The following is a 24,934-nucleotide window of genomic DNA, read 5'->3' on the forward strand; positions in this document are numbered from 1 at the left end:
AGTGGCCACTCCCTCCAGCATCCCAGAGAGCCAAGCAGCTCAGGCTGGGCTCTCTGGGATTGGGGCAAGGTGAGGGAACAGGAGCTGCAGCACTGCGTGGAGCCAGCCCAGCTGCGTGCAGCCCTGCCAGGAGCAGAGAGAAGGGGCCAGGAGCAGAAGGGGCCAGGGCTCACCTCTCCCACACGCACGCCCTTCGCCTTCCCCGCAGTGCTCACCTGCTCGTCTGCTGGCCAAGGGGCTCCTCAGCCGGCCGTGTCTCCCTGGGCAGAACCAGGAGCGCTGAAGCTTGTGCGTCCCGGGGCTGCGGGCACGGGCAGGGCCGGGCGGCGGCGCGGCTGGCGGGGACCCCCGCGGGGGGCCGGGGGCGGCCACACGGCTCGGGGTTAGTGGCAGCCACGAGGAAAGGGGTGGAGAAGGCCAGGGGCTGGCTGGCATGCAGGGGGGTAGCGTTAGTGGGCTGCAAGCCGTGCCCGGGGGCTTCCTCCTGCAGGCCGAGGAAGCTGAAGTCGCCCTGCTCAAGCTTTTTGGGCAGCACGGCTTGGACAGGGAGAGGGGCTGGGGGCTTCTCCACAAAGGGATTGCTCGGGGATTTCAGGCTCAGCGCCAGGGTAAAGGGATTTCTCAGGGCTGGAGCTCCCTGCGTGTGCCTCTCCACTGCCCTATCTGGCTTCCAGAAATCCGCTTTCTTGAAGTCTATCCTGCTCTCTGCCCAGTGCCCCCCGAGCTCCTTGCTGGTGGGGGTCCTGCCCTGCTCTGCCTCCTCGGGAGGGGCACGGGGCTCGGGCTGCTCTCCTGCTCGCCCCTCACCATCCTGGCACGCCAGCTCCAGCTGGGATGGACTCTGCCCGTGTTCTGACCTTTGGGGCTGTGGGTGTGGATGCCCAGCTGCCTCCTGCTCTTCCAGAGCTGTCCAGCTGGTCAGCTGGCCCAGGTCTAGCTTGGAAGGTGGGTTTAGTCCTGAAATACTGAGCTCCTCAGGGAACAGCTCCCATTTGGAGGCCGTTTCCCACTTGGCACCGTCTGTGGCCCCCTGAGGGGATAAACGGGGCTGGCTCCAGCTCTCCTCAGCACCCGACTGGTCCAGTCCATCCAGGGAGAACTTGGAAGTGCAAGTCTCAAACTGCTCGGCCACATCTGTCTCATTCATCTCTGACGGGTGCTCCCCCACAGAGGTGTTCCCTGACCCCAGCTGGCTGGCTCCTGTCTCCAAGCCAGCCGCTGAGTCCACAGCGGCAGCTCTGGCACCCTCAGACGCCGGGAACTCGCTCCCGGCTTCAGCGGCGTCCGCTCCCGGTGCGGGCAGGCCGGGAGGCGCCGGCACGGCGCTGCTCCCACGGCTCCTTGGCAATTCCATCTCTGCTCTTGGGCCCTCTGGCTCTTCCCGTGGCTCCTGTTTGCCTTGCTGGGCGCCAGCAGCCTCCTCCTCCTCGCCGTCCCCCACAGCGCCCGCGGCTGCGAAGCGCCTGGGGGGTTTGGGGGGCGGCACGGCCAGGCCGGGCACCGGCTCCTCGCGGCCCTGGGGCCCTGCCCACGGGGACAGCACCACGCGCCTCTCGCGGATGTCGGAGCTGAACTTCAGGAGGCCGTCGCTGGCCTCCAGCCGCATGCTGGCCTGCAGCCGGAACACCGAGCTGCGGATGTCGAAGGCGCCCTCCTGGCCGCCCCCGGGCTCCGCGCCCGGCTCGGGGAACCTTCGCCCCGCCGCGTCCCCGAGCACCCGCGGGGGCACGGCCACCACGGTGCCGCCGGGCAGGGCCTTGGGGGCCAGCTCGGGGGGGAAGGAGCTCCTGGCTAACACGCAGGCGGCGGCACGGGACGAGCTCTGGCCTTCAAAGGTGCCCTCGCTCAGGAAGGGCGGGCGCGGGCCGAAGGGGCCCGTGGGAGCCGCGCGCTCCTCGGCCGCGCTCGGGGCGCTCTCCGAGGGGTCAGCGGCGGTTTCCGTGGCTATGGTCATCCAGCCGTTCGTCCCTGTGCTGCAGGACTCCTCCTCACCACTGTCCCCCTCCTCCCTAGCGCTATTTTCAGTGCTCGGTGCCTCTTTGTCCCCGGGCTTGCCCGAGGCAAACGCGGCTGTCCAGATCATGGGTGTGCTGCTTTTCCTCCTCCTGGCCACGGACCCCGTGGACACGGGGCTCAGCACGTCCTCGATCACCGTGGCCTCCTGGGTGGTGCTCACCAGGTTGGCCCCCACGTCTAAACTGGAGAAATTTGTCCAAGAGCGGAGAGCTGCAGGGATCTCAGGGCCGATGGGCGACTCGGCCTTTTCGAACACTTTGGAGCCCTTCTGGCAGGGGGGCTCTGCTGAGCTCTCCGTCGGGCTGGCTCTGTTGGGGTCGTCGATGAAAGCTATGCCCTCTGCTGACACCGAGGCAAAGAAGTTCTCCTTCTTCCGCTCTGGTTTGAGCCTGCTGGTGGCAAAGGCATCGAAGGTATCGTCCCACTCCGAGGGCAGCGGGGGGACGGCGGGGTCGCTGTCGGCAGGAGGGAGCTCTCCCGGTGCTGGGGGAGTGGTTTCTGGCACGGGGACACCAACGCTTTGGGCTGGAGACTCCCTCTCGGGGTCTGTCTGCCTTGGGGAGGCAGAGGGACTGCAATCCTCAGAGGAATAAAAGCTCCCAGCGACCTCTGGTGCAGCACGCGGCCCAGGCGGGAAACTAGAGAGAAAGTGAGTAGGTGAAGGAGAATTTAGTACCTGGTCAGCGAGGAGCTCCTCAAAGAAGGGATTGCTCTGCAGGGAGTTGAGGAATGGGTTGGTGGGGGCCAAGCATCCGGCCTGCCTGTCTCCAGGAGCGGGAGGGAGGTTAGAGCTTGGCATGCTAGCGGGAAGGGCAGCAGGGCACGGGGCAGGGGAGCAGGGAGCAGAATGAGAAGGAGCATCTGAGCTGGTTTCTACCTGAGGAGACACTTCCAGGCTGTGGAGGGAAGACAGAACAGTCCTCCTGGTTAATGCCGTGACAGGGCTGGAAGCACACACCACACACACCACAGACGCTCCGCTCCAAGCAGCGCAGTGACCAAATCCATGCCTGGCTCTTGTTAGGCAGAGGAATGATTATGGAGTCACGGTGTGGAAAGGGCATGCACAACACCCAGGAAGGGGCAGCCCTGCTCCCAGGACACTCCTCCACATTCCCCTCTCTGCCTCGGCACGCCCAGAGGCCAGAGAGGTTTCCCCACCTCCTGCAGCCCCAGGACTCGCCCGGAGAGTTTGTCCCGGTGCTGGTGGCACCCAGGGCAGCTGGAGCACGAGGAGCAGCCCTTGGATCAGGGTTACTTGAACCAGTGCAGGCACACAGAGGAGTCTTTCCCAGTTCACCCCAGTGCCTCCTCACTGGTTTGCCAGCGTGACCAGGACGGGAGCACACACGGAGCTCACGCTTGCTCAGGAGGGAGGGACAGGGCTGAGGGAGGCCGAGGAACAAGAGCCCAGCAGGAAGGAGCACGTGGCCAGGACAGGGCCCTGTCCCCACTCTGGACTCTGCCCTGCCTCCCACGTGCCCCTTGTCACATCACTTCTGCCCCAGATCCCGAGATGCCTGAAAGCCCACGGGGGATCCCAAGGTGGAAGGGATTCAGCACACCTGGAATTCAGAATCTCACCCCAAGGGAAGCTGACAGCACCCTGCTGCCTGTTCAAGCAGGACTGAGGGGCCTTTCTTTGGGATTTCATTGATCTTCCTTGCAGTGTGGAGTCACCGCCCCGAGGAGACTCACCAGGCTCAGAGGTTTTCACATCACAAAGGGGGGGTGTGCCGTGGACACCCCACATCCATCTGGTGCTCTGACTGCCACTCCCTCCTCCTGGGCCCATCCCCTTGCCTCACCCTTGGGAGGAGCAATCCCATCCCCAGGACAGGGGCACCTGGCCCTGCCCCATAAGAGATCCCATGGGATTGATGCCTCCTGCACCAGAGAGCTCCAGAGAGTTCCTGTCTTGGCTGGGGAGAAATAGGGGCATGGATCAGCCAGCTCTGGGCACAGCAAGGTCTAAGAGGAAGGAATAAGTGAATTGCTTTGCCAAGGTGCCCAGGGTATGTCCAGCCCTGGGGCTACACCCTGGCATTTCCCTGCCCAGCTGCTGGGAGGGATTGCAGGCGGCACTGCAAGATCACAGAGTTGCTTGGACAACCATTTCCATGTTATTGTGCATCCACCAAACGCCTCAGACACATCTTAAAGCACAAAATGCCATCTTGAGGCAAAAGCTGACGCTGGTGATGGTGCAGCTGGTCGGTCCCAAAGCAGGGAGGGCGTTGGGCTGGCAGCACCTCGGCCCAGGAGTGATGCCCCCACCAAGGGCACCCCCTGCTCCCACTCCTGGCAGCTCCACAGCCCCTTCCCGCATCCTCCTCTGAGCAGCTCCTTGGAAAAGTGCCCATTGAAGCCATCCATGCCACCAAAGTCCCCCATGCCAGTCTGGGGGCAGGGAACACTCCTGGCTCTGCTCCAGCACCCGTGGGACAGCACTGAAGAGACCTGGCAACCCGGGGACAAAGAAAAGCCTCGACCCCTTCATCCTGGCTCCAAGCTGCAGCTGCCTTTGGGGCACAGACAGCTCTGGGTGCCCTCTCCTGCTGTCACAAGCAGCGGTGGTGGCCGTGCCCAGCCTGGTCCCCACGCAGCCCCGCCCTGCTCCGTGTCCTCTTCTGCTTGGCCCGGGGAGGAAGAGCCAGGAACTGCCAGGAGCAGCCAGCAGCTGCAGCCCAGCTCCTCCCGGGGGTTTTGAGCTCTGCTGAGCACTCAAAAGTCTCCAGAAGTTCTGGGAGAAGCTGATGGACCCTGAGGCACAAACCACTCCAGCCTGGCAGCCACTCTCTGAGTGGAGAGAAACCTCTCCACATTCCCAGCCCGGAGATCAGCGGAGGGTTGGACCCTTTTCCCTAATCCCCCTCGAATTTAAGCTCCCCAGAAGAGGAGAGCACTGCTCAGTACCTGACCCCTCAGCTGGATGAGTTCACAACGTCCACAAATAGATTTAAACAGGGCACACCATGGCAAATTTTCCTTCCCAGCTGGAGAGTGATGGTGACAAGGGAAGGTGACAAGGGAAGGTGACAAGGTCCGACCACCACGATCCCAGGGTGGCTGCAAGGGGCACATGGCCCTGCCCCACCTCTGCTTGTCCTGCTGGCACTGCTTCCATGTTTGCTCCAGACCGAGATCCATCCTTTGTGCTGAGTAAGAGCAGCCAGGGCCTGATCCAGCTCTGCTGTGCCCCAGCTCCAAAAGGCTGCAGAGCATTAATCAGCTGCACTGATTAACGAGCACTGGCTGCTAACGACCGTGCCAGCTGCCAGAAGCTGAGTGGGTGAAGTTCCCTCCTCAGGGGTGGCTGATGCCAGAGCAGCCCCTTGCCCAGGCACCTGGAATTGCACCAATCCCCACCTGCACAGGTGCAGGAACAGCTTCAAGGCCTCTTCAAACCCCTGAGATGATCCTGTCTTCATTCCCCAGGTCATCATGGAATGGTTTGCATTGGAAGGGACCTTAAATCCCACCCAGTGCCACCCCTGCCATGGCAGGGACACCTCCCACTGTCCCAGGTGCTCCAGCCCCAGTGTCCAACGTGGCCTTGGGCACTGCCAGGGATCCAGGGGCAGCCACAGCGAATCTAGGAATTCCAGCCCAGCCCCTGCCCACCCTCCCAGCCAGCAATTCCTTGCCAAGATCCCAGCCCAATCTCCCCTTTCCCAGTGGGAGCCATTCCCCGGGTCCTGTCCCTGCAGGCCTTGTAGAGTCCTGGTGGGGCTCATGAGGTGCTGGACCTGCTGATATTGGCTAAATAGATAAAGACAGAACTTGAATCCATCTTTGCTGGATTCTCATTTTCCTCCTTCAGCTCCATTGTGGAAATTTCCTTTCTGCTTCTCAACCCCATTCCTGCTGGGACCCACTGGGGTTTGCTCAGGGGCTCTTGGCTGCAAATTCCAGGCAGAAGCACCATGGAATGTTTAGGTTGGAAAAGCCCTCTAAAACCATCGACCCCAACCACCCCCAGCACTTCCCAGGCCACCACTGACCCAGGTCCCCAAGTGCCACATCCACAGGGCTTTTAAAGCCCTCCAGGGATGGGAACTCCCCCCCTGCCCTGGGCAGCCGTGCCAGGGCTGGACAAACCTTTACAGGAAGAGATTTTCCCACTATCCGACCTGACCTTCCCCTGGCACAGCCTGAGGCCGTTGGAGAATCTGTGACTTTCCACGGGGATTTCAAAGTGCAGCGGCACCGTTCAAGCCCGTTCCTTGGGAGGAACATCCCTGCTTTGGCCACCAGCCCGGCGCTGGCAGGAGCCCTGCTCTGCCCCAAAGGCCCTTCCCCACCCTCCCTGAGGGAGGAAGCTCCCCCTGAGCGAGGAGGATGCTGCAAGTGCTGGGTGAAAGCACAAGTGGAGCACGGCAGGTTCCTCTAGAGGGAAACCTACACTTGCCTGATGGAAGCAGCTCTGTGCAGCACTGAAACGCTGACTCACCCTCCTCCTCCTCCTCCTCCTCCTCCTCCTCCTCCTCCCCTCCCATTCCCAGCACACAGCTCCGCCAGCCAAAATAAATCTCGGGTACCTCCCTGCCCTCATTTATTTGTTTGGCAGCACTTCACAGACGCCTTTGAGCCTCGCAGCAATAAAAAAAAAAAGGAAATAAAATATTGCTGAGCAACCCCCTGATGGAAAAAGTCTATTGGAAACAGCTTGTTCAGCGCAGGGAGATTTCTCCCTGCGGATCCCAGGCTGGAGCTCGGGCTGAGGACAGGGCTCTGCAGTGCCCAGCCTGGCTGCAGGAGCGTGGGGGGCTCTGCAGCACCAGGAGAGAACAGCACATGCGCTGCAGAAGCAGCACTTTGGGAAGGGCAGGGATGGACCCAGCCCTGATGTGCTGCAGCTCAAGGGGAAATCCCTCCTGGGAGGGCTGGATCCGGGGATGTGCCGTGTGTGCCACTCCCCAGCTGCTCTTGGCCCCATTCTCCCACTGACAGGGCTCCCTTGGGTGCAAAAGCACAGGGTCGAGGTGCTGGAGCACCCTGCAGCAGCTTCAGAGCTGGCAGGGGTCAGGAATCTCCTCCCACCGACCTGAGCAGGGCTGGCACGGCAGGAATTGTGCAGGAAGGGGCTGGGCAGAGATGGGAACAGCAGCCCAGGACATTTTTGTACAGGGTGGGAGCACCAGAGGGAAGGAGTCAGGGAATGAGTTTTAAATAGGAATTCCAGAGGTGGAAGGACTGGATTTCTCTCTAATAAATCACCTGTAACAATTCATAAATTATCTATAATAGTTATCTGTGCAATAACCACTTTGCTCTTCCCTTGGGCCTCACCTGTCCATCATCCCTATTCAAATGGATGGGGATTTCATCCATTTGGTGTTTCAAATTTCAAAAATTAGTAGAGATCTGGGCAGCAAGGAACCCAGGAAGATGCAAACTTCAAGCCCCAATTCCCACTTTTAGGAGTGGGAGTGGGGCTGTGCTTTTCCTGGACGGTTCCAGAGCACATCAGGGCTGAGCTGGTGCCAGCTCTGGATCCAGCTCCCCATCCTGCCTCGTGCCCACCCCTGGGAAAGGCAGGCTCAGCAGCACAAAGAGCCATTTTCCAGCCTTGCAGGCTCCTCTCACTGATCCCACTCCATCCCTGGGGCTGCTCCAAGGCAGGGGCAGAGCTGCACTCTCCTGGCTACAATCCCTGTGCCAGAGCTGGGACCCTGAGGGCTCCCGTGGGTTCATCCCTGTTAGCCACAACGCTCTGCTTTCACACCATGGCCTTCATCTCCCTCTTCCTCAGTCTCTGCCTCTTGCCAGGCTCTGCTCTCGGAGTCCTGCTGCCTTTGGAGGGGCTGCCACAGCCTCCATGCTCCATCCCAGCCCTGCCAGCCTGGCCAAGGACTCTGCTCCACCCATTCCCAGCCTGCTCCCATTCCCAGCCCTTAGCAAAGGCACTTTTTAGGAGCACACGAGGAACGGGGAGGAACTGAGTCATCAGTATTTGGCCTCTCTGCTGGATCCAAGGGTAAGGACTCTGGGAAGGGGCTTGAACCTGAAAATGGAACTGATGCCCCTGTTTTTATAGGACAGAGCAGAATTTCCTCTTTCTCCTGTTGCCAGGCCTAAGATGCAGCCCCATTTTATCATCAGGATTCTCCACAGGAAGCAGGAGCTGCAGAGCTCTGATAACATTGGAGGAAACCCTGGAAACATGTAAAGGATTGTTTCAGCCCCAGGCTTTGCCTCAAATAAACCTGCTGAGCTTCTTCCTTACCACAACCCTTAACCACTGACATTCAAAACAACAACCCCCAACCAGGCTTTTATGCAGCCTCCAAAGAGCAAACACCATCTTCCTACTGCTCCCATCCCCTCCAGAATCAAAGCCTGGAGCTCCCAGGGATTAGCAAAGCCAGGGATGATGATCAAAGCCTTTGGGACCTGCTTCCCTGAGAAGAATCAGGGAAAACAGGGTGTAAATAAGAAATGCCCAGTTCTGTCCCCAGTGAGAGCAGAGACAGGCTTGCAGAGCCAGCTCCCACACTGAGGGCTCAGCAAAACCCACCCAGCACACAACAAAACCCTCTTTGTAAAGCTTTATCAAGTTAAACCCAGCCCAAAGCAGCAGCTCCTTATTTTGGGAAGGGTGTGTTTGGCAGAGCAAGTGGGTAAAGATGAGCTGTGCCAGGCTGGGCTTTGCTGCAGGCAAACTCAAACCTCCTTCTAATTACAGACCTTTTAACTAATTACAGGCTGAGGCTTCTGGGCTGGCAAAGTGACTGATTTTGATGCTTTCTCACCACGTTCAGCTCTGGGTTAAACTTGGCCTATGCAAAGTGGCCAAACAGCTGAGAAGGTGCTGCTGGCAGAAGCCACAAAGCTGAAATATCCAGAGTCAGGAGAGCAGGAGGGAAAAAGCCCTTTCTGCAAGTAAGCCAAGACTTCAAACTGCTCAGTTCAGAGGCTGCTTCTCTCCAGAGCAAGGGTTAATTCAGCTCTAGGAGTGACACTGCTCCTGAACAGCCACAAATGGACACCAGAGAACCCCCAGAGACCAGAGAACCTGGAATGGTTTGGGCTGGAAGGGACCTTAAATCCCACCCAGTGCCACCCCTGCCATGGCAGGGACACCTCCCACTGTCCCAGGCTGCTCCAAGCCCCAGCCTGGCCTTGGGCACTGCCAGGGATCCAGGGGCAGCCACAGCTGCTCTGGGCACCTGTGCCAGCCCCTCCCCAACCTCCCAGCCAGGAATTCCTTCCCAAGACCCCATCTGACCCTGCCCTCTGGCACTTTGAAGCCACCAAGACCTAAAAGTTCTTCCACAGCTTTGACCTGAATCGCCAGCTTGGTCCAGGAGGTCGTTCAGTGTATATAAAAGTAGAGAAGTCAGTTCTGTATAATTAAAATGGGTAATGATGTCCTAATGAATGGCCAGGAAAACTGAAGCACTGGGAAAAGCAGGGCAGAGACAAGCCCTGGCCCTGTGAGGGCCTTTCTGCAGCAAATCAGCCTCAGTCACCAAATGATTCCTGTAATGTTCCCCAAAGGTTCTCAGCTATCCCAGTGCCAAATCCCTGGACACTGGGAGGGAGAAATCCCTTCCCAGCCAGGCAGCTCCAGCATCTCCCCATCCTCCAGGAGCCACTTCTCCCAGCTCCTCCTCTCAACCCCCCCCCCCTCCAGTTGAAGCTCATTATTTCCCATTCTCAATTGCAAACTGCACTTAAAGCCCACTCAGATGTTCCCAACCAGCCCAAAGGGGTTCTGTGAATTCCTTCCCTGCAGCTCGTGCTGCTTGGAATCCATTCCTGGTTTTGGGAGAGAAAACCCCAGCCAGAGGAGCTGCTGCCACACAGCTCACCCAAGTCTCTCCTCACAAGACAAAGTCCTTGTGAAGGCAGCTCTGAGCAAAGCTCAGCTCTGGCTGAGCTTGAGATTAAACTGCGAGCACTGAAGGGGATTTAAACAAACCCATGGAGTGGAACCCTCTGGGAAAGGAGCAACGCTGGGAATGAGTCCAGGGAGGCAGGGAGCTGTCAGAAAGCAGCAGTTATGGGGCACTCCTGGTGATTATTCCCCGGGTTGGATGGACAAGGAGCTGAATTCCAGCTGCATCTGACATCCCTGCCTGCCTCCTTCCCAGGACTGCCAACAGGGGAAAAACTGCTGGCTTCTCACCCATTTCCCAAGGAAAAGGCCCCAGAGAAAGATGCCGAGGGCAGCTCCATCCCATCCCATCCCATCCCATCCCATCCCATCCCATCCCATCCCATCCCATCCCACCCCATCCCATCCCATCCCATCCCTGCTTCCCTGGCTGCCTTGTGGAGTCACTACCTGGATCCAGCAGGATTTTTAAGCCTTGATTTTTTTTTATTCTAGGCCTTAACCAGCAGGTTTCTTATCCCAAAATTAGAAAGAAAAAATCAAAGAAATATCTTGAGTGGGAATACTCTGTCCTTCCTCAAGGACAGGGTGCAGAGACCGGAGTCCTTCAGGCTCATGCACAAATCCTGCCCTGGGATGTGACACCAAACCACTGCCAGGGCTTTGAGTCTCCTGGGAATCACAGAATCCCAGCATGGTGAGGGCTGGAAGGGACCTTAAAGCCCATCCCATTCCACCCCTGCCATGGACAGGGACCTTCCACCATCCCAGGGTGCTCCAAGCCCCATCCAACCTGGCCTTGGACACTTCCAGGGATAGGGAATGCCAGGGATGCAGCACAGCAGCCCCCAGACCTCACACTTGTCTCTCCTGCTGCTGGAATAGGGCAGAGCTCCCACATCCTGCCTGCTCCTTGCCAGTGATGGACTTTGTGGGACTGAGCTCCAGCCTTGTGGGATGGGATATTCCTGATGCTCCTGACCCAGGGGAGCAGCTCCTGCCTGTCCCAGTGTCCCCAGCTCTGCCCCAAGGCCACCAAGGGCATGACACCTTCCTGTGGAAAGCAGCAATTCTGGGGCTGGTGCTGAGGGATGTGCTCATCCCTTCCCAAGTTTGACCCATGTGGGAGCCAGGCTATGTGGAATAAACCAGGAGTGCCCTCTTCAATAAAGGAGGCTCAGACTGAACTCAAATCCTTCTGCTTAATAAATTAGGTTAAAGTCAGCCCAGATTAGAAAATCCCTCTAATAAACCAAGGCTGCAGACTGGCCCAGCTCTGAGTGCTGGATGTTTTCTCTGGCTGATTTTAACCCCACTTCCTGCCTCTCACTGACACCACCCTCGACCTCTGGACTGCCAGCTCAGCTCCAGGGGCTGAGGGGGGGACACGGGTGATAAATTCCTCACAGGAACAGCACAAACATCACAAACCCCGAGGACTTGGAGGGATGAATCACCACACAAAGAAAGAACAGTTAGAGATTGGTAACTGGGAGAAGGGAAGGCTGGGTGGGATGGGAAGAGGAAAGAGCAGGGTTGGGATTAGTTACTTTGGGAATATTCATGATATCTCATGTAGCCAAAGTGCTGCGCCCTGACCAGACCCTGTAGGGGGGTGTGGGGCTCAAAACGAGAATGTGATTACAAATCCCAGTATCCCACATCCCAGCCTGACTGCCAGGGAAGCTTTTTTAGCTCATTAAAGGATAATGAATCTGTATTTTGAAGCCACAGAGCCACTTGGTGTGACCACACTGAGCCTCACCTCAGCAGAGGGAAACCTCTCCATGGAGGGGATCCCTCCCTTCCCTGAGAGGAAAACACATCCCACATCCAGCAGAGGTGGTTTCTGGCAGAAGCCAGGAGAGGATCCAGGAGAATCCCCTTCCCTTGGAGACATTTAAGAGGAAGGAAGCATTTCCCTGCTCTGCCCTCGCCTGGGCACTCCCAGGAGCACCCAGGAGCCGCTGGAGACGGGAATTTGGGGCAGGAACCACCAGCCTGGACCTCCACACCCCCTTCCACTGACCTGGGTTTCTGAGGGGACTCTTTGGGCTCCTTGGACCCAAACCAGCCGCTGCTCTTACTCCTCTCGTCCCCCGCGGCCGAGGCGTGGACGGGGGTCCCTCTGTCCCCCTGGCCTTTGCCCGCCGCGTCGCTCCGGGTGCCCCCGTGGTGGAAGAAGCCTCCCTTGGCTTTCTTGTCCTCCTTCCTGGCGTCCTCGGGCGCCCTGTCCTTGGCTGGCTCCGCGGAGGAGCCCGTGGCAGCCGCGGCCTGCGTGGGTTTGCCCTCCAGGCGATGGCTCTCCTCCATCCTGGCCCTGCCCAGGTGGTTGCTGAGGGTCACGGCCTTGGTGGACACCTTGAGCTCTTCCTGCAGGGCCAGGCTGGGAGGGGACGGGATGAACCTGGGCTCGTCCCTCTGCTGGGCCCTCTCCAGGCTGCCCAGCCCCCAGGGCGCCTGGTGGGGGTCGGGGTGCAGGGGGGTGAAGCCGAAAGCCTCGTCCTGCCTGCGGGGCACGGGCAGGGGGGCAGAGGCGGGCGGGTTCCTGGGGGCTGCCTCCTCCCCGTACACGTGGCTGCCGTTGATGCACAGGGACGAGCGGGACACGGGGTCCTTCTTTGGCCCGGGGCTCTGCGGGGCTTTGGGCTCCAGCACGGGGCTGACCTGGGACACGTCGTCGCTGAACGCTCGCTTGTGGGTCAGCTCCTTCACTGCGGGGACAAAACACACAACAGGTGAGGCCACGCTTATCTTCCACCCGCAAGCACCAAAGAGAGCTGGGAAATCATCCCTGCCGTGGGATTATCATTAAATTCTTGGAAATGCAAAGCACAGCTCACCGGTGCGCGGCCACACAGGGGACACAAAACTGTCCCCCAGCACAGCAGGGGAGCACCCCGAGAGGAGGCTCTGTAAGATGACAAACCCATTGTCTGAGAGGATCTGAGCCTGATAAAAAATGCAAGGAACTCCTCAGAAGCTCCCTAAAGGGTTTTAAAGCTTCCATGTGATTTACGAGTTTGCACTGAACAAGAGGTGATGGGGCCACGGTGTGTGACAAGCCAGGAGGGTCCAGTGCCTGCATCTCCCTCCCACTGCCTTCAGGGTTGGATTTGATCATCTGAAAAATCTTCTCCAACCTTAACAATTCTGTGATTCTATGACCTCGTGGCTACTGCCAATTTTTGGGGGTAAAAGTCATGGAGGACCGACAGCTGCTCGCCCCTCCCAGCTGGAGATGCTGCTTCCTTCACAGAATCGTGGAATGGTTTGGGCTGGAAGTGACCTTAAAGGTCACCCAGTTCCAACCCCCTGCCATGGGAAGCTCCCAGTAGTCGGAAGGTTCATCCCAAGGACGATGGAACGTCACCAGCAGAAGCCACACGGCCTCCCCGGGGACTCCCACCCAACCTGGCAATGTGCTGTCTCAGCCAACTGAACCATTTAATGATGAATTTGTTTCCAAGGGAGAATTAATTCCCTACAAGGGCCCTTTTTTGTTTGTAAATGACTGCCCTGGGAGTGCCAAGAGCTCAGATTGTTTTAATCACCGGAGCCTGCCCCGTTTGAGCCGGAGGCGGCTCATTAGAGACAGCAGTGACCCAGGGCAGGGCCAGCAGCCCAGCCCAGCCCAGCCCAGCCCAGCCCAGCCCAGGCAGGGCCCTCCTGGCAGGGACTGCTCCGAGGGGCTGAAAGGAACAGCCCTCAAGAACCCTCAGATCCTGGGAGCTCGTGGTGCAGGCATGGAAAGGCAAAATCTGGGATGTTCCTCCCGCTCTGGCAAACACCCCAGTGCCAGCACACAGGTGGTCTCGGGGGGCTGTGCAGGACGTCACCTCTTAGTGAGCAAAGGAGGCTCAGGGGGGACCTTGTGGCTCTGCACAGCTCCTGCCAGGAGGGGACAGCCGGGGGGGTCGGGCTGGGAACAGGGAACAGGGACAGCAGGAGAGGGAATGGCCTCAGGGGAGCCTCAGGGTGGGCACTGGGAATATTCCTACATGGGAATATGTAGGAATATGAGTGGGGTGCCCATCCCCAGAGGGATTTCAAAGCCCGGTGGCTGTGGCACCTGGGACACAGTGAGTGGTGGCCCTGGCAGTGCTGAGGGAACAGCTGGACTCCACGATCCTGGAGGGCTTTTCCAACCGAACCAATCCCACATTCCACATTCCCGGAACTGGAAAAACCACTTCCACAATTCCCTGACTGTGTGCTGGGTAAGCAGTCAGTTAAGAGAGCTGCGAGGAGGTCTCAGCAGTCCCTTGCAAAGAAAGGAAGGGGAGCACTGGGGGGATTATCCCTGATCCTCTTACCAGGGCGCTCTGTGGACAGACTGCCGTGTCTGCTCGGGGATTTGGCCGCCTCGGGGACGTTGGCTGCCAGGCTCAGGCTGGCAGAGGAGATGGTGCTGTCGGAGCCCAGGGAAGTGCTGGACTGCGTCAGGGACGACTTGCGCAGTTTGTTCTTCAGGAAGAAGCCCTTGATTTTGGACTTCTTGCCCCCGAGCTCGAAGTCGTCCTCCATGTCCAGGGCTCCCATGCTGCTGGGGATGATGGCAGAGGCTGACTCCAGGTCGTACTTCTTCTTGCCCGTCACCTTGTCCTTCAGCTTCCCGAAGGGCGAGCGCGGCTTGTCCTTCACGGACAGGTCGAACATGCTGGCCGTGAGGTTGTTCCGGGTGAACTGGATGCTCACCAGGATCTCACCGCGCTCCTTCTCCTTCTTCCCAGCCTTGGAGTGCAGCTTGTGCCACCTGCAGCCAGAGGGGGGACAAAAGCAAAGGGCCCTCTGTCATCTCCCAGAGGCGCAAGCCAGGAGAACTTGGAGGAGATGGTGCTGGCTGGCAGAAAGCACCAGGGCTCTCCAGCATGTGTTTTTGCAGGGAAAGGGGTTGGGAAATGTTGGAACTACCCAGGGAAGTTTGGAGTCCCCATCCCTGGAGGTGTCCAAGGAATGAGTGGATGTGGCACTCAGGGCTTTGGGCATTGGGCACAGCTTGGACTGGATGATCCAGGGGGGCTTTTCCAACCTCAGTGATGCTGGGATTCTAAGCCAAGTGTCCCAGCTATCACCTAAACCCCAAGTCAGAGACACAAACAGCCCCCACGGAGGTGACACAGGACCTGACCCCTCCCTGGTGTACCTGCAGCTCCATCTCCATCCCCGTCCTCACCCCGGACACTGAATAACCTGGAAAACACCACCTCACTGACCCCTGCCAGACACCACTGTGATTCTCCAGGCAGAGCTGGGAGCGCTGTTTGGAAGGAGACAAAGCCACCGGCGTTTTGTGCTCGTGATTTGAATGTCCCAGAGCCGGTGACTCAGGGATCCTCTCAGCAGAGACTGACCCAGAATGGCAAAGGAACTCAACAGCATCCATTAAATCAACTTGCTGCCAGACCTGCTGTGTCTCACTCCAACAAAGACGCTCAGGGTGGCCTGGAAGCGTCCTTGGATCAAGTATTTTAAAGGGTGATGCATCCCAGGAGCTCTCTGGGGGCAGCAGCAGCTGCTGAGCACTTCCAACCCCACCCAACACAAGCCCACCCTTCCCAGGTTGCTGATCTGGGGGCAATTCCCACATTCCCACAGCAGGTTCATGGTGGCAGCTCCAGAAGGAGCTATTGGCCATGTCCAGCACAAAGCCTCACTGATTCCAGAGGATTCCTGGGAATGCTTCCCACTGTCCCACCCCACACAGGACCCGGAACACAGACTTTGCTCCAAAGCTGCCCGTGGAAATGGGGAAACACTGGAAAAGCCTCCAAACTGTTCACTGCACAAGGCAAAACCACCCTTTAGGTGCTGATGCTCCCTCAGGGAATGGCCTGGCAGCTGGCAGGGCATGGAGCAGCCTCTGGAAGGGGATGGGAGAGGGGTCTGGACTCCTGCCAGCGGGGATTGGGATTGGGGACACCAGAGCAAAGACACGCCCAGAGCCACCCCCTGGTTCTCCATTCCCACACGCCAACGGGGCAGCACCAAACACAGGGAACTCTTCCTTCCCAAAAATCACTTCACCCCCTCTCCCCAGGGGATGCCCCACCTCTGCCAGCCCAGGCACCACTTCCCAGGGCAGCTGCAGCAGGATGAGCACGAGCCCAGCACAGCCACGGCCCTGATCCTGCCCAGATCCAAGTATTAAATGAATTTCTGATTAAAATTCCCCTTAACAAGGCCCAAGGAAAGCTGCAGGCTCAGGACAGATCCTGTTTCTCCACGTTGTGCTTCCTGGGAGCAATGGGAGGTGAAGACACTTCTGACATGCATTAACAATCTCCCAGAAAATAAAAATCCCAGTGGTGTCTTACATCTACTTGGAGAGTGAAGTCACTGAGAAGAAAACAACTAGGGAAGGAAAATGATGGGATGGGATGGGATGGGATGGGATGGGATGGGATGGGATGGGATGGGATGGGATGGGATGGGATGGGATGGGATGGGATGGGATGGGATGGAGGCAGGAGTGACCATGCTGGAATCACCAGGGTGAGGAAAAAAATAGAATTGTGTCCTCCAGGAGCTCCTGAATTTCTGCCAGGGAAGTTATCACAGCGTGGATGAAGGGAGGAGCTGGGAAGGCTGGGAATGCTGCACCACACCCTGGGAGTGTCCCAGGCCAGGCTGGACAGGCCTTGGAGGAGCTGGGACAGTGAGAGGCGTCCCTGCCCGTGGGACCAGATGCCTTTTAAGGTCCCTTCCAACCCAAACCAGTTTGGGATCCCACGAAGGGGGCACAAAACGCCCTCATTCCCTGATAAACATCCCAGGAGCACAGCTGGCAGCACCCAGGTCCTTCACCACACAAAGGCAGGCGGGACAGTGCCTGGGACTTGCTGAATGAAATCCCAGTGAATCCACTCCTATTCCCACCACTCACTTATCCCGCCCCATCCAATGCCCACTGCAAAACTTTCAGTGCTCAGGTTGCCAGCTTGAAAATATCCAGGCAGGAAAAAAAAAACAAAAAATCCATGGAAAAAGGAGCTGAGCCCCTGCCAGGGAGTAGCAGCAGGTGCAGCAGGAGAACACTTCCCAAAGGATTGGAGGGGAAAAGGCTGCCTGGAACATCCCCCAGTGCATTCTTCACTGGAATGCAGGAGCTGGAAGCAGCTCACCAGGGAAGGGCAGCTGGGGAAGGAGAGCCTGGGGCTGAATCACTGCACAGGAAAAAGAAAGAACTCCTGAAAGGAGTTGTGTACCTGACATCATCCCATGGAAAAAAACAGCGAGAAGCTGGGTGGATCCACACAGGGAAAGGCAGGAGGAGCTCCCCAGGAGGAGCTGGAACAGCCTGAATGTGCCCCCAGCATCTCCCATCCCTGGGAGCATCCAGGGGAATTCGGGTGCTGAGCCTGAGCTGCTCCAAAAAGCAGCTGTTCAAGGCAAAACCTCTGCTGGTGCTGGGGCCCAGGAGCTAGTTTTGGTTCCCAAGACCTCATCAACAGTCGGGGCTACACCTCCAACAGGCAACGGGGCTATTTTTAGGCTGAGCTCTCGGTTTATGGCACAGGAGGATTCAGCTGCTCCATCTCGTGTGCTTGGGTTTTTTATGAATCAGCCCCAGTGGAAACAGGAGGTGCAAACTCCTGGGATGCAGCAGGACAGCAGGATCGGGGAGGGAGCAAGTCCCAGACAGCAACACACGAACTCCCACAGCAGCTTTTCACCAGGAACCCCATCCCACAGCCCTCGGTTTCCCAAATTCCTTCCAGGAGCTGCCCTGGGGGAATCCTGGGATGGGGTTTCTGGACTGGGACCACCCAGTCCAGAGGGACACGATGTTTTTTTGGGAATACACAACACACCTGGAAAACAAACATTAAATGCCTTTTCCAGGTCTGAAGGAGCAGAACTGGGTTACATCAGTCAGCTCTGGAGCAGGGAATGGAGGGAGCTGTGCCAAGCACATCCAGCCCCAGGATCCACAAGGATCTGCTTCCTGGGGGGGGATTGGGAGGCCTGGGATCCAGCCCCTCGCTGCACAGGACACCCAGGACAAGCCACTCACCTCCAGCCACCCGCTCTGAGGGACCCTCCCAAGGTCTGGGGGGTCCCAGCCCCACAGAGCCTTTGCTGGGGAGCAGGAGCAGGACTGCTCCCAGCTGAGGAGACGTGTCCCCATCTGTGCTCCTTCTCCTGCTCCCCACAGGTGCAATGTGCTTCCCAGAGCATGGAACCTCCTGGATCAGCACCCTCTGCTCCTTAGCTGGAGCAGGAGCTGCTCCTTTCCCCCAGCTCCTGCCCCTTGCCCTGCCAGCTGATGTCCTTGCTGACACATGGACACCTCCAGGTGACACATCCATGGGACACCTCCAGGGAATGGAGAGCCCAGAGACACCTCCAGGGTGACACTTCCAGGGAATGGAGAGCCCAGAGACACCTCCAGGGTGACACATCCAAGGTGACACACCCAGGGAATGAAGAGCCCAGGGACATCTCCAGGGTGACACACCCAGGGAATGGAGAGCCCAGGGACATCTCCAGGGTGACACACCCAGGGAATGGAGAGCCCAGGGACATCTCCAGGGTGACACTTCCAGGGAATGGAGAGCACAGGGACATCTCCAGGTGACACATCCATGGGACACATCCATGGGACACCTCCAGGGTGACACACCCAGGGAATGGAGAGCCCAGGGACATCTCCAGAGTGGCACATCCAGGGTGGCACACCCAGGGAATGGAGAGCCCAGGGACACCTCCAGGGTGACACCTCCAGGGAGAGCAGCCCCAGCCAGATGGAAGGCACAAGCCACAGGCTGGGGACATTCTCTTTTGCTAACCAATGTCTATTGTTCCCTGTGGCACTGCACAGAGGCAGCACTGCTGGGGGTGCATCCCCAGAGGGAGGGACCCCAGCATCTGTTATCCATGCAGGGAAGGGGCTGGGGAGCAGCCTGGCGAGGCTGGGGGGGAAGGAAGCAGCGACTCATCCTGGCTGGGCAGAGAGGAAACTTCCACCAGAAGTGCCTGGCAAGGGGAGCTGCTGCAGCCCCCGGGGCTTGGGGCAGAGAGGAAACCTCCCAGAAGTGCCTGGCAAGGGGAGCTGCTGCAGCCCCTGGGGCTTGGGGCAGAGAGGAAACCTCCCAGAAGTGCCTGGCAAGGGGAGCTGCTGCAGCCCCTGGGGCTTGGGGCAGAGAGGAAACCTCCCAGAAGTGCCTGGCAAGGGGAGCTGCTGCAGCCCCCGGGAAGCAGCTGAGCCACGGGGCTCTGCAGCTCCCATTCCCAGTGTGTCCCAGTGTGGCAGAGCCCCCGGCCCCACCGTGGGGCTGTGCACACTCCTGTGGGTCACCGTGGTTCCTGAGCAGAGCCCAGCTCTCGCAGGCACCCCGTGAATGCCTCTGCTCCCCCCACCAAGGGAGCGGTCCCGGGGCAGCAGCCGGGCTCTGTTTGCTTTTGCTGCTGCCAGGATCAGGCCCGGGGAGCAGACACGGAGCTGCTGCAGCTCCAGGCTCCCAAACCACCGCTGTCCTCGCCCTGCAGCATCCCGGGCCGAGCCGAGGGGAAGCAGGAGCACGGCAATGGGGCTGAGGAGGGAGAGCGACCCCGCGGAGGATGAGGATGGGATGGATTTGCTCAGGGCAGGCACCTTCCCTTCCCCTCTGTGCTTTGTCCCGGCCAGGGGGGCACGGGGACACCCCCGGCCCATGAAACATTCCCGTGGTCTGGGAGCTGCAGGGGGAACGCCTGGGCACTGCTCACTGCCCATCAGTGAGCTCCTCCCGGGCTTTGGGAGCCGGGGATGGCACGGGCAGGACCAGCCAGCCCCCACAGGAGCAGGAAGGTGACACCAGCCCTGAGTGAGGTTCCCCAGCACCTAGACCCTTGCACGTCCCCTCTGGAGCAAGCAGCTCCTGCAGCCACAGCCCCACCCCAGCAGCAGCTCCCCAAAGGCCCGGGGACATCCCAGCTCAGCCCACTGGGTTGGGATTGCCACGGAACACTGGGATGAGACCAGGAGAGCAAGGCAGCACGAGGCAGAGCGGCCAGGGCACCACCCTGCTCCACTTCCAGCAGGACTGGGCTCATTCCAGCAGGACTGGGCTCATTCCAGGAGGATATGGGTTATTCCAGCAAATATGGGTTATTCCAGGAGGACAGGGGTCATTCCAGGAGGATAGGAGTTACTCCAGAAGGATATGGGTTATTCCAGAAGGATATGGGTTATTCCAGAAGGACAGGAGTTATTCCAGCAGGACAGGGGTCATTCCAGGAGGACTGGGGTCATTCCCAAGGAGGACAGGGGTTAATTCCAGGAAGGATCTCCTTTGCCCTCTGATGGCTCTGGTTGAGGTCCCCAGGATTCCCCTCCAAGGTCCAGCTCAGCTGGACCTCCTGTGCCCCACCAGCCCTGCTCAGCACACCCTGGGCACCAGGACCTCCAGTCTCCCTCTCAGACTGGTCCCAGTGCTTTGCCAGCAGGGAGTTTCCTGGGGGAGTGAAGTTCCTTGGGGACCCCTGGGGTTCAGGGATGCACCAGGGAAGGAGGCACAGCTGGAGCATTTCTGGAGCACTTCCACTTCAGCTGCTCCCCCAAAGCCTCCCAAAAGCACTGAGCACTGCCAGGGCGGGCCAGGTTCACCTTAAAGCAGCAGCAATCCTCCTGCCCTGCACAGCTGGGAGCTGCAGTGGGACACAGACACATCCCAGCCCAGAGGCTCTTCCCAGCCTGCTCCAGGCTGGCATTTCCTGCTGATTCATCCCTGCAGCAAGGTCGGCCTGGCTGGCCAGAGGAGCCCCAAGTCTTCAATCAAGGATCCCTTGTGCTGCTACAGGGACAGAGCAGGGCAGGGCACGGAGATCCAATCCAGGGAAAAGAGAGGCCAGCTCCTCTGGGCACAGGGACATTTCCCTGAGCCTGCAGCTGAGGCAGCTGCGCCAGGAGGAAGCTCACCTAGCCGGGAGGGGAAGCACAGGGTGGAAAACAACCCAGCCCCGGGGAATTTTGTGCTTTTTTGTCTGGCTCCGTGTTCCCGCCCCAGCTTCCCCCGCCCGTGCTGGGAAGCTTTTCTGCAGGGCTGGTTCCCGTGTTGGTTTTGGATGGCTGATCCTGCCAGGTGATCCCTGCGAGCTGCTAAAAGCACAGATGGAAAATAAACACAGGCTGATTCCCCTGCGGATGGAGCAGCTGAGGTGGGAAGTTCATCTCTCCAAATGTTCTTCCCAGAAGTGCTCACAAACAAGGGCTGGAAGGAACCAACCCCAGCTCCTCACACAACCCAACAGCCCAGCCCTGCTCCTGCCTGGAAGGGCAGGAAGCCCTGGGCATGGTGCTGGTGCCCCACTGGGACAACCAGGAGCCCAGCTGAGAAAATCCCAGCTCGGGCTGGCACTTGGGCTCATGCCAGCACTCGCAGGCCAGGAACAGAGATGTTGGCACTCCAGTGGCACTCGATGGCAGGAGCAGCCTGAAAAGCAGGGAAGAGCCAGCCCTGCTGGTGTCCCAGCTGGGGGCTGTGCCCAGGGATGGGACAGGGCACACCCTGGCACGGTCAGAGGCAAGCAGGGGGATGGCATGGAGGGGACAGCTTTTGGACCAGGACAGACGCCAGGGATGGAAAAGAGTTCTGAGTCACCAGGATGGTGCTGGCATGGGAGCACAGGGACTTGCTTCATCCCAAACCACTTTGTTTTGGGATCTGAGGCTTTTCTCTAGCACAGGATGGACAGGTGGAAAGGGGGAAGGAGGGAAGATTTAAGGAGCTGTAAAACAGCGTGGAACATTTATGAGTGGGGACAGCGAGAGCAGGAGTCAGGACGTGATCACCTCAGCTGGATTTGCCCTGCTCACACTCCACAGCACCCAGGCTTTGTGTCCTCCCAGCTGCCTCCCAGCAAACCACCCTCGTGGGCACCCAGTGGCCTGAGCTGCCCGGACACCACAAGGCAGGGGACAAGGTGGCACTGGCAGCGCTGCTGATCCCCTGCCCTGGGCACAAGAGCCAAAGTTAAAGCAGCACGAGCCCTGCGAGACTGCAGAGCACCAGGAGCTGCTGCACAGGCTCCATGGGAGCAGCTGCTCCTGGCAGCCCCTCCAGGGCACAGGGAGCTCAGGAGAAACACCCTTTGCTGTGGATCCTTCCCACTTCCAGCTGGGAGAGGCACCATGGCAGGTGAACACACAGAACCAGCACCCAGAGGCTGGGGAATGACTGTTCTCCAAAGGGACACCAACCTCAGGAGAGGGACACCAGTGCCAGGAGAGGGACACCAACCCCAGGAGAGGGACACCACTGCCAGAGCAGGGACACCAGTGCTAGGGCAGGGACACCAACCCCAGGGCAGGGACACCAACCCCAGGAGAGGGACACCAACCCCAGGAGAGGGACACCAACCCCAGGAGAGGGACACCAACCCCAGGGCAGGGACACCAATGCCAGGGCAGGGACACCAGTGCCAGGGCAGGGACACCAGTGCCAGGGCTCCACACAGCCTAAAGCAGCAGCTACACCCACTCTGGGAACAGGTCACACATGGATTGCTCATCCATCACATCAACCCATGCTCAGGAGTGAGTCAAACATGAAAAGGGGGGAAAGGGAATGACTCCTGAGCCCAGCAGCAGGCTCCTCTGCTTTATCCTCGGTGGATTGGTCAGGGAAGAGACTCCCTGGAAATGCAGAGCTGGGGAGGAGCCCCCGGGATGCTGCTCCAGGGATGGAGTTCCCAAACCCCAGGCTGGGCTGGGAAGCCAAACCCACATCCCAGGCAGGCTTCTGATGGAGCAGGAGAATTCCAGGGCAGGTCTGAGCACAGCTCAGCCAGGCACAGGCTCTGACAGGCCCCAGACAGAGAGAGGGGCTCAGCAGTGGCTCGAAGGCCATTTCCACCTGGCACTGGAGAGGATGCCAGCTTTTCCCTGGACTCCTCCACCATCGAGCAGATTCCTCCAGGAACCAGGAGGAGCATCCCCCAAAAGGAGGGGAGCAGAGCCCACCCTCCTCCTGCTCAGCAGGCAGCCAGGAAGGGCTGAGCCAGGCTCTGGAGGGACAGGAGGGAGGGAGGGAGTCACCCAGGAGGCTCCTGAGCACAGGCACAGCACCAGCTGCCCCTGCAGCTCTGCACCAGCAGGACTCAGGGCTTTGCCCAGCTGCTGCAGGCTTCCTGCAGCTGGAGGCACTCAGGGCCCTGGATAATCCAAGTGAAACAGCGAGAAACCTGCAGCTTTGTGGGGTGTAAGACGGTGGAGGGTGATGGGGCAGCGCTCTCAGCCACCGACACACCAGACCCAACGTGCCAGATTAGCCAGGCTGGGAGCAGACTGCTCAAATATCTCAAAAACCAAGAAAAGCAGAGTTTTCCTGCAGGAGAGCAGAGCAAGGGCCTTAAACTCCTTAAACCAGCAATGGCAGCTGGGTGAAAATGGGGTTAGCTGGGCAGGTAGGAGCAAAATTACACCCTGTGGAGCACCTGGGCTCCCAGCTCAGGGCAAACGCTTGCCTGGGGTCAGCTGGTCACCAAGGGTGTTGTCCCATCCTGGTCACCAAGGGTGCCATCCCATCCTGGCCACCACAGGTGGCACCCCAGCCCTGGCTGTGCCCCGTGCCCCCACAGCAGAGCATCCTGACCCAGTTTTTGGCAGCGCCAGCCCCTCCTCCCCTGCAGCATTTCGACGCGCCAGGGCGTTTCCTGCCTCAGAGCTGCGTTTTCAGCCCCAGCCATGCCAGCTCAGGGCACCCCAGGAGCTCCCTGGTGCTCCTGGCCACCTCGCAGACCCTCACCAGCCTTGCTGGGCACTCTGCCCACAGGGAAAAGGGCTCTTTGCCCTTGGATGCAGACCTCCCATCCCAAATCCAGCCCAGAGCAGCAGCTTCCTCCCCGCCCCGGTTCTGCTCGGCCTAAGCACAGCCGTGCAAGGACAGAGCTGCAGGGGTTTGGCCTGGGCTCAGCTCCCCAGGGAGCACAGTGGGCTCCAGCCTGGGTGTGACAATCTCCCCTGGCACAAGGAGCCAAGGCCAGGCTGGGAATGAAAAGGAGCACCAGGTCACAGGGAGATGGCAGAGCCCCGAGCCTGCAGGCTTGCCACACCCCCACTGCACTGCTAATGCTGTCCTGATCTTTGTTAAATGAGGCAGGGACACAGCACAGGCACAGCCTGGGCTGACAGAGGTCCAGAGGGGCTGGAGGAGGAGATGAGAGCGGGTCCATGCCAGGGGGAACACGAGGACAGTGCCAGGGAAGAGACAGCCACAGCAAGGAGGGGACGGGATGGGTCCCACCAGTCCAGCAAGGGACAAGTGCCTGGTGTGGGGCTCAGTGAGGGAGCCCTGGCAGGGATTTGGGAGCATCCTCGGCTCTGAGGGAGCTTCCCACCCCTGCAAGGTCCCACACACTGAGCAGATGGGCAGCAGCCATCCCTGGGCAGGATGGGCCCCTTTGGAGAGCCTCTGGGCCAGCCCTCTCCTCCTCCCAGCCCGTGTGTGTTGGGGCTCCTTCTCTGCTCTCCTCTTCCCAAACCCAAGGAATTCCCTGTCCCTTTCCCCCGAGGAGCTCCTCCGTCACCACACGGAGCAGAGGAGCCCTGGTGGCCTCAAGGACTTTGGCTGGCAAAGTTTGGCAGCCCAAGGCAAGGTCCTTTGCTGGTGGAGAGGGAGGAGAGCCCCAGCCCCTGGCAGCCCCCCCGAGCCCTCCCAGCAGCAGGTGCCCCACAGCTGGGCAGGAAGGGGAACCAGAAGAGGGAAGTGCAGCACGGAAGGGCTTTGGGGAAGTCCGAGCTGAGCTAATTCTGCAGAAGGAACAACTCCCCCAGCCGAGTTCCCTGTCGGGAGCAAGTGCAAAGTCACTGCAGGAAAAGCAGAGCCAGCAATGCTGACTCCTGCTGCACCCACTGGCCCTCACACCCAGAGCCCAGCACTGCAAACCCTGGGCTTTGAGCCCTGGCAGCTCCCTGCTTCACCTCCAACCCTTCCCCTGTCCATGGGAGATCTCTGGGACAGAAGGCAAACGGGAATGGTTCCTCGATGGAAGGGCAGCTAAGGGCTAGCCTTAGCCAGCCCAGGAAATCCTGAACCTCTGCCACCAGCCCCACCCTCACACTGCACATCAAGGGTGTGTGGGGTTCCCAGG

At 59.4% G+C, this 24,934-nt stretch overlaps 1 protein-coding gene across 1 annotated transcript in view; it reads right to left on the reverse strand.

Annotated features, from left to right (window-relative positions):
- Positions 1-24,934, reverse strand: part of RAB11FIP5 (RAB11 family interacting protein 5) — a 37,625-nt gene that overhangs the window by 8,510 nt on the left and 4,181 nt on the right. Inside the window, exons 2-4 of the mRNA XM_053939916.1 lie at positions 14,176-14,615; positions 11,889-12,573; positions 216-2,654 (exon numbers count right to left, since the gene is read on the reverse strand). Coding sequence (XP_053795891.1) covers positions 216-2,654; positions 11,889-12,573; positions 14,176-14,615 — 3,564 coding nt within the window. The remainder of the gene's footprint in view (positions 1-215; positions 2,655-11,888; positions 12,574-14,175; positions 14,616-24,934) is intronic.

The sequence above is a fragment of the Vidua chalybeata genome, chromosome 4, assembly GCF_026979565.1.
Source record: "Vidua chalybeata isolate OUT-0048 chromosome 4, bVidCha1 merged haplotype, whole genome shotgun sequence".
Classification (NCBI taxonomy): Eukaryota; Metazoa; Chordata; class Aves; order Passeriformes; family Viduidae; genus Vidua; species Vidua chalybeata.